This window comes from Mobula hypostoma, chromosome 3, assembly GCF_963921235.1.
Source record: "Mobula hypostoma chromosome 3, sMobHyp1.1, whole genome shotgun sequence".
Lineage (NCBI taxonomy): Eukaryota > Metazoa > Chordata > Chondrichthyes > Myliobatiformes > Myliobatidae > Mobula > Mobula hypostoma.
In genome coordinates this window covers 88,628,423-88,640,855 of record NC_086099.1, presented here as the reverse complement: position 1 = coordinate 88,640,855, position 12,433 = coordinate 88,628,423, and the positions used below count along the sequence as shown (strand labels likewise).

General features: G+C 38.2%; 1 protein-coding gene across 2 annotated transcripts in view; it reads left to right on the top strand.

Annotated features, from left to right (window-relative positions):
- The window catches only part of cc2d2a (coiled-coil and C2 domain containing 2A), a 163,361-nt gene that overhangs the window by 106,393 nt on the left and 44,535 nt on the right, over window positions 1–12,433 (top strand). For both annotated transcript variants that reach the window (XM_063043416.1, XM_063043415.1), the window contains exons 23-26: window positions 2,486–2,689; window positions 4,733–4,825; window positions 9,161–9,252; window positions 12,075–12,242. In XM_063043416.1, the coding sequence (XP_062899486.1) occupies window positions 2,486–2,689; window positions 4,733–4,825; window positions 9,161–9,252; window positions 12,075–12,242 (557 nt within the window). The remainder of the gene's footprint in view (window positions 1–2,485; window positions 2,690–4,732; window positions 4,826–9,160; window positions 9,253–12,074; window positions 12,243–12,433) is intronic.

Sequence of the window (12,433 nt, the reverse complement as noted above, 5' to 3'; positions counted from 1 at the left end):
TTACTAAATGTGATTATTATCACCCGGTACTGTTTATAAACCCAAGAATTTGTCCGTTTTCTTTCTTTTTTTTAAACATGACCATTTCTCACAATGCTTTTTTTTTACTCAAATGTCTTGCTGGTACGTAGTTGTGTCAAATTTGTTTAAGACTTCCCCTATCACTACTGTTATGTTCTGTAAATCCAGCATATGTCATTGACGTACTTCTGCATATAACCCGACATGCATTGTGTAAACACCAAAGAAAGCTTGATCAAACTATCCAGTATATTTACAATATTATTTATGTATTACTGAAATATTAAATACAGAAGAGCCTCAGTCCATCCTGCTGTGGGGCAGAGCTATAAAGTGATTGTATGTGCACGGTGAAGATAAGCCTGCTAGAATCAGGAAATTGTAAACAGTCGAAGTGACATGAAGCATCAGAAGTGTCATCACTATGATGGCCTGACCGGCTGAATAGTTCCAACAGCTCCTGTTTTTATTTTACATTTCCAGCTTCACAGTGTCTTTTGATTTTGAGGATTTCAAACTTCTCTACTTTGGTAAATGGAATTCACAAATCTAATCAAGATGTTTATTCATCCTCTGATTCAAGATTGTTTAATGTCTTTTCTAGTCCGAAAGTGTAAAGAAGAACAAAATAATTGTTACTCCAGATCTGCTTCAGCACAAACCACTGTAAGATGAGCAACACAATAATAAAAATGTATATACTGTGCTATGTGAAAGTATTCAGCCCACAAATGCTTTGTTCACTTGAATTAGTATTACAACCAAGGTTTTCATCAGTTTAGCTGAGAATTTTTATTTATGAATCACATGCTCCTTATTTCACTGTACATCCCAAAAAAAGGAAAATTGTAAAGTATGAAAAACTTTTAAAAAATCAAAAAACTGAAAAGTCAGTGGTTCAAAATTATTCATTGCCCTTTGCTCAGTACTTAGTTGAACCATCTGTCACAGCTACTACAGTTAGTAGTCATTTTTGGATAAGTCTGTATTAGCTTTGCACACAATGTGATGGAGCAAAGTTTGTCCATTCCACCTTGCGATGTTGCTCAAGGCGTGCCAGGTTATTTGGGAGCAGCAGTGGACAGCAATCTTGAGGTATTGCCAGAGATGTTCAATTGGGCTAAGGTCGGGACTCTGACTGGGCCACTCAAGGACATCAATTTTCTTCATTGGAAGCTATTCCGTGGTTGCTCTGGCAATGTACTTTTTCATGGTTGACTTGAGCTCCGAGCTATGTTCAGTGCCTTTGAGATGCTCTTGTACCCTTCTCCAGTTTGTGCTTCTCTGTTATCATTTCCCTGACTTGCCTTGAATGCTCTTTTGTCTTCAGTTTGGTTTGGTCAGTTGAAAATCAACCATACTGTTGGACCTTACAGAGAGAGGTGGTATTTATTCTTAACAAATCGTTGAAAACAGGTGGTCCTTAGATTTTCTCCATCAGCAGATTGGGTGAGTTGGTAAAGTAATATATTGCACCTGACAAAAGTTAGCGTAGTAATTACAAAGGGGATGAATACTTTTTCATCCTCACAATTTTGGTGTTTAATTTTTAGTAAATTGTTGACAGGTTTTGGAATTTTTCATTTGATTTGACATGATGCACTATGTTCTGTAGATTAGCTCAAAAATCCTGCTTCAATTTATTTAAACTGTTTAAAAATGAGACAGTAAAATGGAAAAAATAGTTTACAGTACTTTTTCAAGGCACTGTTCATAAGGTGACTGACAGGAAATGATGAAGCAGTGGGACACCTGTCATGTTTTCTGCTTTTAGCTATTTTTTATTTTGTAAATCTGTAAATTGCTTTATTCTCCTTCATTCAGTATTGACTTGCGAAAATGAAAATTGAACATTCCTTTTGTATTTAGTTCCTCAGAACTATCTTTCATATTCAACTTTATGGCCTTTGATGTTCCTGTATAAAGCTAATTACTACCTTCCACACAGTCACTTCTTTGTTTTCCTTCTTTGCACCTAGAGTCAAACTAATCCAAATTCAAAATTTGTCAAGGGCATTTTCATTACCGGTCACTAGATCTAGTTTGAGCAAGTTAAACACACATTAAACACTGGGATGCTATTCGTTTCTTTCTCCTGGCTTTTCTGCCACACTAGCCTATATCAAGAATGGCTCACCAGAACCCACTGTTGACATCAATGTTGCGGCAGGTTAACCTGATTTTTGCCCTAGGTGTTACAATCTCAAATGCTTTGCTCCATAAAGTACAGTCTTTATTACAAGCTTTCCCTTTTTAGTGATTGAGAATTAGTAGCTGTGCTATCCTCCCATTTGGAATTCTATCTATAGATGTATATACTGTGTGTAACTTCTTTTCCTCTACATCTCTGGGCACATCTCAACATCTATTCCTCCATGATGCATGCCTTGAAATCTTTATAAGCACTGTAATGTACACCTTTGCACTGAAATGAATATTTAAACAGAAGTAATTGCTTTTGTAGTCTGCAACAAATGGTGAAGAACGGGATAAAGATTACTTCAGACTTGAGCACCTGCAAGAAGAATTTAACTTTGTTTCAGAAGAAGATTTGAACAAATCCAAGAGATTTCGACTGCTGCAGCTCCGAAATGAAGGGGTGACAGAATTCCTTAATTATAAACAAATTCCCATTCAGGATTCTCAAATTTCTGAGAAGATTTTCCAGGTAAGATTAATAGCATTTCATAAGTTTACTGGTGCCCTAAGCTGTGACCTTGCAAAGCGCTACCTCCAGAGAATATGATAATGTATGCCAGGTTGACTTCAGTTATTCAGATCAGCCATAATTATAAAGTAATGTCTCCAGCCCAACAGATAGTGGAAGTATGCTACCTGGATTATACCAAAAATACAATGAATGAATATAAGATTCTATGTATGAATATCTCCTCATTGGATTGAGTATATTTTATTCAGTGCTTTGGCATACCAGTGTTCAGTTTTGATTCTTGACACGCATAGCTTCTATGCTCATTCAGACTGCAAGACACTGAACAGAGGAGTAAATCAAAATCAGAAACACATTTGTTAATTTCGGAAACTATTGGAACCTGTTGGAATTCTTTGAGGAGATTACAAGTAGGATAGATACAGGGGATGCGGTGGATGTTGTATATTTGGATTTTCAGAAGGCCTTTGACAAGGTGCCACACATGAGGCTGCTTACCAAGTTAAGAGCCCATGGTATTACAGGAAAGTTACTAACATGGTTAGAGCATTGGCAGGAGGCAGCGAGTGGGAATAAAAGGATATTTTTCTGGTTGGCTGTTAGTGACTGGTGGTGTTCTGCAAGGGTCAGTATTGGGACCACTTCTTTTTATGCTGTACATAAATGATCTAGGTGATGGAATAGATGGCTTTGTTGCCAAGTTTGCAGATGATACAAAGATTGGTGGAGGAGCAGGTAGTGTTGAAGAAACAGGTAGCATGCAGAAGGACTTAGGCAGATTAGGAGAATGGGCAAGAAAGCGGCAAATGAAATATGATGTTGGAAAATACCTGGTCATGCACTTTGGTAGTAGAAATAAATGTGCAGACTGTTTTCTAAATGGGGAGAAAATCCAGGAATCTGAGATGCAGAGGGACTTGTGCAGAACACCCTGAAGGTTAACTTGCAGGTTGAGTCGAAAGTGAGGAAGGCAAATGCTATGTTAGCATTCATTTCAAGGGGTCTAGATTACAAGAGCAAGGAGGTGATGTTGAGGCTTTATAAGGCATTGGTGAGGCCTCACCTTGAGTGTTGTGAACAGTTTTGGGCTCCTCATCTTAGAAAAGATGTGCTGGCATTGGAGAGAGGCAAGAGGAGGTTCACAAGGATGATTCCAGGAATGAAAGGGTTATCATGCGAGGAGCGTTTGATGGTTCTGGGTCTGTACTTGCTAGAATTCAGAAGGTTGGGTGGGGGGTGGGGTCTCATTGAAACCTTTCGAATGTTTAAAGGTCTAGACAGAGTAGATGTGGAAAGGATGTTTCCCGTGGTGAGAGAGTCTAAGACAAGAGGGCACTGCCTCAGGATAGATGGGCGCCCTTTCGAAAGAGAGATGTGGAGAAATTTCTTTGGCCAAAGGGTGGTGAATTTGTTACCACATGCAGCTGTGGAGACCAGGTCATTGGGTGTATTTAAGACAAAGATTGATAGGTTCTTGATTGGATATGGCATCAAAGGTTATGGCAGAAGGCCAGGAACTGGGGTTGAGGAGGAGATTTTAAAAAACAGGATCAGTCATCAGAATCAGAATCAGAATCCTTTATTATCGCCAAGTATGTGGACACATACAGGGAATTTGATGCCAGTTTCCCTGAGCTCTCGCTGTACAGAATAAAAAGCAAACAAAACAATAATGCAAATAATCGTGAACTATATACAATGAGGTATACCTGTGTATGTACAGGTGAACTTGATTTATAATAAACTAAAATTCAAGTGTTCATAAGACTGATAGCATACAGAAAGAAACTGTTCTTGTACCTATTTGTCCTGGCATACAGTGATCTAAAACGCCTACCAGAAAGAAGGAGTTGGAACAAGTGATGTCCAGGGTGTGATGGGTCGCCTGTTCCAACTCCGTCCTTCATGATTGAATGGCGGAGCAGACTCGATGGGCCAGATGGCCTAATTCTGCTGCTATGTCTTATGGTCTTGTGTCTTATTTACAAATCAATCAACTTCATGGATGGTGCTGTGTTTTGTTTGTATCCCTTCTTTCAGGAATACAAGAAGAAACAATGTGAAAGAGAGACGATTGATATGACAAGCCACCTTGATGTCCATAGAGCAAAGGTATCGAAATACTTGCAAAAGGTAATATAACAGCACTGAATACAGCTAAGTATTTTTAAGATTATAAAAGGCTTTTGACAGTTTTCAGTTTTAATACCCAACGACATGCACTTCATTCATTGTATGAATATTGACCATCAAATTCCACACTAGGTAAAGGGTTCAATTTCTAATTTCTTTTTCATCTTTTACATCCAGTTATTGAATTTGATGTTTATACTGGTAGTTACTTCAGAAGTCTTGTTTATCTATTATGAAGTTTGGTAACTGTTCAGTACGACAACTGCCACAAGTAATTGAATATAGCTTTCTGTGAGGCTTGGCAAATTACAGCTGAGGATATGAGGCTTTTCAGTATGTTGCTGTAGAATATTTGGTGACGGTTCATTGCAGACAAAATAGAAAAAAAACACACTTCTGGGCACATAATCATCTCAAGGATATGGGAGCCTAGACAGTCTACACCAAAGTTTAACTAGATTAACAGCAATAATGAGAACTTATAATCATAAAGATTAGGAAAGAAGTTAAAATTATGTATTTTATACAGGAGTGTAAGTCAGCTTCTTTTCTGAGATCAATTGTCATCTTCTTGCTCCTCTTTGGCTGCAGGTAACCAAACAACCTTCACTACGTACTTCACAATATCATAGTGAGAAACCTGCTCTTTGCTGTGCATAAGCCACCTGTGTATGGACTGTGAAAGCAAAAACTAAGATCACCTCCTATTCTGCTGGTGATTTATCTCCAGTGTAATTGTCTCAATTTTCAGTCTTTTCATTCCTATTGAGTTAAGAGTTACAATTGAATTGCATCACACACACCCTAACCCCAGGCAGAATTTCCACTTCTTTCAGCAGTTCTATTCAGTCAACTCTTTAATTGAAGAGAAGTGCATTTCAATTTTCACCTTCCTTGTTTCAAAACAACACAACCATCCTCCACACAACACCGCAGTTCAGAAAAAGAAAATTACTTCTCTGCTTCACTGTGAATAAAGTTATTGGTGTAGACATTTCTATTCATTGGGTTCCTGAATCAAAAACAGATTACACGTGGAGACATGGACGTATATATTTACCCTTTCCAGCCCATGCCAGGTTTAGAACATGGAACATAAAGCAGTACAGATCCTTCAGCCCACAATATTGTGCCGAAATTTTAACCTTTTCCAAGATCAACCTCCTCTTCCCTCACGCTTATCCATTTTTCTTTCATTCAGGTGTCTAACTGTTTCTTAAATATCCTTCAAGTATCTGCCATCCCTGGCGACATGTTCTGTGCACCCACCATTCTCTGTGTGTGTAAAAAATAACAACTGGCTCTGACGGGCTCACCTAAACCTTCCCCCAATCAACTAAAGTTATGCCAAATTAGGTATATATGCCCTGGGGAAAAGGCACGGCCTGTGTACTCTAAATAGTGCCTCCTATCATCTTGCACACCTCTGTCCTCCTTCGCACCAAAGAGAAAAGCCCTAGCTCACTCAACCTATCCTCAAGAGACATGCTCTCTAGACCAGGCAGAATCCTGGTAAATTTCCTCTACCTCTCTCTAAAGTTTCCACATCTTTCCTATAATGAGGTAACCAGAACTGGGCACAACTGTGCAAGTGCGGTCTAACCAGAGTTTTATAGAATTGCAACACTACTTCATGGTTCTTGAACTCAAACCCCTCCCCCGTGACTAATGAGGACCAACGCACAATATGCCTTCTTAACCACCCTCTCAACTGGCTTAGCAACTTTGAGAAATCTATAGATGTGAACCCCCAAGATCTCTGTTTGTCCACACTGCTAAGAATCCTGCCATTAACCTTGTATTCTGCCTTAAAGTTCAACCTTTCAAAGTGAACCACTTCACACTTTTCTGGAGTGAGCCCCATTCTACATGCACTTAAGAGCACAGATTAGTGCATGGAACTATGACATTGTAGCCATTACAGGAAGGGCAGGAATAGCCATTTCCACTGCATCCTTCCTCTCACTCTCTCTACATGCTGCATCTTCTTTTAGATCAACTGCCCCTTCCTCTGCCCTATCAGTCTGGTTCCCAACACCCTGCCAAACTAGTTTAAATCCTCCCCAACAGCTCTAGCAAACCTGCCTTCATGGATATTGATCCCCTTGTGTTCCGTCCCCTTTGCACAGGTCATACCTTCCCCATAAGAAATTCCAATGAATCGCAAATTCAAACACTGCCCCCTGCACCAATTCTTCAACCACACATTCATCTGCCATATAATCCTGTTCTTACCCTCACTGGCATGGGACACAGGCAGCAATCCAGAGATTAGTACCTTGAGAGATTGCTTTTCTTTTTCTTACCTAGCTCCCTATATCCATTTTTCAGGAGTTCATTCCTTTGTGTGTTTATGTAAGAGCAATCTAGCTGCTCAGAACTCTCTTCCAATGACCAGTAATTCTTTTCCTTTCAATTACTTAACTAATTTCCTTTTGCATTCCAAGATAGAATCTGCCTTCACTACACCCCCTCGTAGTTATTCCTTCTTCACATTCAAACTGTTGGCTATGCAAGGAATTTTTTCTTCTTGTCTCTTTTTATTCTTTTGCCAATCACATTCATACTCTGCCCCCTGGTTTTTAATCCCCTCTCCATTTCCACTAAGCATATCGCCTTGATTGTAAGGAACACAAAACAAGTTCCCCAGGTGACTAAAAGTCCTTCAAACCTGAAGACATTCTATTAAATTTCTTCTCTAGCCTCTCTAGAAATTTCATATCTGTTCTAAAACGGGCTGTGAGAACAATTGCAGCAGAGAAAATATCTGATGAAGATGTATGACTTGCTTTTGTACTCTGTACCTTTGTTTATAAAGCCCAAGACACTGTTGCTTTTCATAGCACTTCCTTAGCTTGCACTGTTATTTTCATCGACATGAATTGTGCTGTCTGATTTGTATTGTCTCTGCTCATTCTTCCTACCATATTTTTGTATGTTAAATTGTGTATATGAATGGCACGATAGTGTCGTGGCTAGCACAACGCCTTCCTGTGCCAGCAACTCAAGTTCAGTTCCCGCTGCTGCCTGTAAAGGGTTTGTATGTTCTGTCCATGAAATGCATGGGTTTCCTCCCACAGTCCAAAAACGTACTAGTTGGTAGGTTAATTAGTCTTTGTAAATTGTCGCAACACACATCAAAGTTGCTGGTGAACGCAGCAGGCCAGGCAGCATCTCTACGAAGAAGTGCAGTCGACGTTTCAGCCGAGACCCTTCGTCAGGACCAACTGAAGGAAGAGCTAGTAAGAGATTTGAAAGTGGGAGGGGGAAGGGGAGATCCAAAATGATAGAAGACAGGAGGGGGAGGGAAGGAGCCAAGAGCTGGACAGGTGATTGGCAAAAGGGATATGAGTGGATCATGGGACAGGAGGCCCAGGGAGAAGGAAAAGGCGGTGGGGGGGAACCCAGAGGATGGGCAAGGGGTATAGTCAGAGGGACAGAGGGAAAAAAAGGAGAGAGAGAGAAAGAATGTGTGTATATAAATAAATAACGGATGGGGTATGAGGGGGAGGTTGGGGCATTACTAACTTTTCCTTCAGTTAGTCCTGACGAAGGGTCTCGGCCTGAAATGTCGACTGTACCTCTTCCTAGAGATGCTGCCTGGCCTGCTGCGTTCACCAGCAACTTCGATGTGTGTTGCTTGAATTTCCAGCATCTGCAGAATTCCTCATGTTTGTGTTTGTAAATTGTCCCTTGTTTAGGCTAGGATTAAAATTAGGGGAATCATAATTCATTAAACTTCCAAATTTGTGTCATCTGCAGGTTTGGAAACTCCCAAATCTGTCCTGAATATTATGTAAAGCAAAGCAGTAATTTTTTACCAAACCCCTTTGATTCAGTAAACAATGATCCACTGCTACTCTCTGTTTGCTGTGCTTTAGCCATTTTCTGGCCATGCTACTAATAACATCTTTATTAAGTGGGTTTCAGTCATACTCACAAGCCTTCATGCAACACTTTATACATCCTGGCAAATGCACTTGCCTCATTAGCTCTCTTTGCTATATCATTAAAAAACTCTTATCAAGTTAAATAAGATTTGCCTTTAACAATCCCTCGCTGGATTTTCCTGATTAATCCGCATTGCTGGAGTGGCTGCTAAGGCTGATCCTGATTACATTTTCAAGTAGTTTCTCTACAATAAAGGTTAAACTAAAGTGACTGATTTATTGTTGTTCTGCACATATTTATATACAGAATGTGGAAAAGCTGTAAAACTCTTCAAAATTATGTTCAAAAGCACGCATCTGTTCTGGAAGTGCATTGAGTAAAAAAGGGGTTGGAATTTTGTGGAAATCTTAAATCAAAAACACTTGATAAATGTTTGTCTCTTAGGTGCGGAATTCTGTAGCAAGTAGATTTCTGCTGGCAAAGCATCGTTATACCTTGTCACATATGGTTATTGAGGAAGCGGTACCAAGCATAAGGTAAATAATAAGGTTGTATTCTTGATTATAACCTGCATCTTACTTTAGATTTTGAATGGGATTAAATTTTGTTTTGACATTGAATATCCAGAGGCCATTATTCACCACCTCATCATTTCCTCGTCGCATAGTTAAGAAAATAACTGTTGCATATTGAAAGACATAGAATTAATCAATGCAATATATGTCTAAGACCATGAAATTTGTCATCAATTCATAATCATATTAAACTCTTTTGTAGTACTTTATGACCATTTGAGTTTAAAAGTAAGTAGTAAACCTTGCCTCTGGAAATGCTTTGATAACTGCTTAAGCAACTCCCTCAAGTTTACAGGTCAGGATTTGTAAAGTCTTCTGATATTCACAGACATTAAAACATATATAAAATCTATTTTAAATGTAAATGTATTGTTCTAGTGGTTTAAATTATTAAAAAATATAAAAACGCAATGCACTAGAAATCATTTATTAGTTATCGATAAAGCTAAATTATCTTCAATTAGATAGAGTGAGTTTAAACTTGTTTCTCTTGCCCACTTTCATTGAACCTAGAACAGTACAGCCCACAATGTCTATGCCAAGCATGAGGCCAAATTAAACAAATCCCTCTGCCTGAAAATTGTTATCTTCATTTAAAAATAATTTTTTTGCTGGATTTGATGCAGGCTCAAAGGGTCAAATTATTGGCATAATTGCTGGGAGGTCTCTTGAAATCCATGTTCTTCCAAGCAGCTGATTGGCACTGAGAGTGTGCAAGGTTCAGGATGGCTGTATGCTTGGGTAATTCAGAACTTGCACGCAGTTACACAGATTAAGGAGGCATTTTCATGCAGAACTGTTGGCTCTTTGAAGAAAAAAATAAGACAATGTTTTTGGCCAGTTTTACAAATGTGTTTAATCAGGTGGACAATAATTCTCTGTAATAAAAATGAGTGAAGTTGCAGCATAAGCAAGCACTTCATGGCTCTTTGTTTCAAGATGCACTTCATGAATAAATTAACCTCTCATATTCTACTTACCAGCATTTGAATGCTATATATTGCAAGGGTGCAGTGAACTTTCTGAAAAATTTAGTGTATTCTCTATTATTTCATTATATTTTTTGTCCATTTATTTTCAGGATTATCAGTTCTAGTGAAATATGCATCTGATTATCTGTTTACTGCTTTATATAAATAGAAAGTTTTACATTTCAAATTATAAAAACGTTTTAATATCTTTCTTAATTTTCACTGAGTATAGTTTCATCCTTTTTCGAAAAACTTACATTCCAAACACCACTCTGACTCAGAAAAATTACTCTTGTAGACTCAAAGATCAATTGTTTGGCTTCTGTGTTGTGAACTGTTATTGTAATATTTGTTTTGCTATGTGGGGCATTTGGCTTACTAATTCTAAATTAATGTGGTTTGCAATGGTAACTTCAGGAAGTATTTCTATCAGCGGTGTATACTATTATTATAGTTTGATAACTCCATTAAATATGTTCAGATGAGTTATCTCCTTGGAACAGATTGTGGGAGGTGTAACCCCTTTGCCAAAATATCTCCTGTGAATAATGATGAGAGAATATGGAAGTCCTACTGAAGTCCTGTGTCATAGATTCGGCTGCCATAGTTAGAGTGTAGCTCTCTAAGACCATTGCAATAGGAGTAGAATGAAATCCTGCATCAAAGTTATGCATCATATGCCTAGCCACGAGCCAATAATTTTGAGAGAGATAGTGATGGGCCTTACTTTTATTCTTGGCTTGATCACCTGGATGGATGCATATTGGAGAAAATATTGTATTGTCTCCTGTGTGTCTATTTCCTAAATATTCCCAATGACTGTACTCAATTGCAAAGTGATATTTCTGGGTGGTAGAAATGAAGTCCAGAATATTGTAAGGGGAAAGATCCACCATCTCCAAATATTCCAGTAACCACAACTCAAATTATCTATTTTGTTTGGATCTAAGGACTCAGTACATTGCCAAGTACTCTATATATTACATTCCTGGGCCAAAGGTATTAAGGATTTATTTTTTTGGGATTAGTTTTATTTTTATTTAGAGAGACAGCACGACTTTTTGAGTCACACCACCCAGTGACCCCCGAAACCCCAATTTAACCCTAACCTAATCACTGGACTGGACAATTTACAATGACCAATTAACTTGCCCAGTAAGTCTTTGCACTGTGGGGGTGGGGGGAAGCAGAGGCCCTGGAGAAAACCACTCACATTCCATGGGGCTACGTACAGAGGACGCCAGGATTGAACTGCGACCTCTTGATGCCCCAAGCTGTCATAGCATCGCACTAAGCACCACGCTTCCATGCTGATTATCTTACAACTTCATACTGAGAAAAAATGTTTAAGTAAATTCTCCAAACAAAAAAATCATTCTCTTTCTTAATTCTTATTTTATTAAATTTAAACCTAATTTAAACTTTTGATACTTGCCTCTGTTTATAACAACTATCTTTTGCACTAATTATTGTGTCTTTCTCTGCTTTAGTGTTGGTTTCTTTTCATATATCTTGCTGTCTCTTTATTTCCTGCATATTCTGTACAGTTCTGGTGAATCACGGTATGTTACGCTATTCTCATCATTTCCTTTCCATATTATTTTAGATGATTTATATTAACTATTTGTGATTATTTTAACATTAAAATCATGTTTTCTATTATTATTATTAATATTGGAATAAATTTTATTTGTTTGATCTTGCATGACGTTTTTAGTCTAGGGAAAGTAAAGCCTACCCAGAGGTTTTTTTAAAAAAAAGTTGGTGAGAACATGTGAATATTTTTTAACATATGTTTTCTTTCCTTTGTAGTGTGTTGGGTGTCAGTCTGATCAAACTGGCTGAACCAAGGAGGCCACTTAGACCGCGAAGAAAAGAAAGGAAGAAGGTCACTGCGCAGAACCTTTCTGACGGAGATATTAAGCTTCTGGTGAACATTATCAGAGCCTATGACATACCATTACGTAAATCCATGGGAAGGTAGGAGATTCCAAAGAGACATTTTTCCAGACATCTTTGTAATTTTATGTTTTGTTTTGAGAATCCTTCATGCCAGTAACTAGTGGTGGATAAATTATCATTATTTCACACAGTAAAAAGAATTAAGTGAAATATATCACAGGAAATTTGAACTTTAAATAAATGATATATAACTAACAAAATACTCAGAT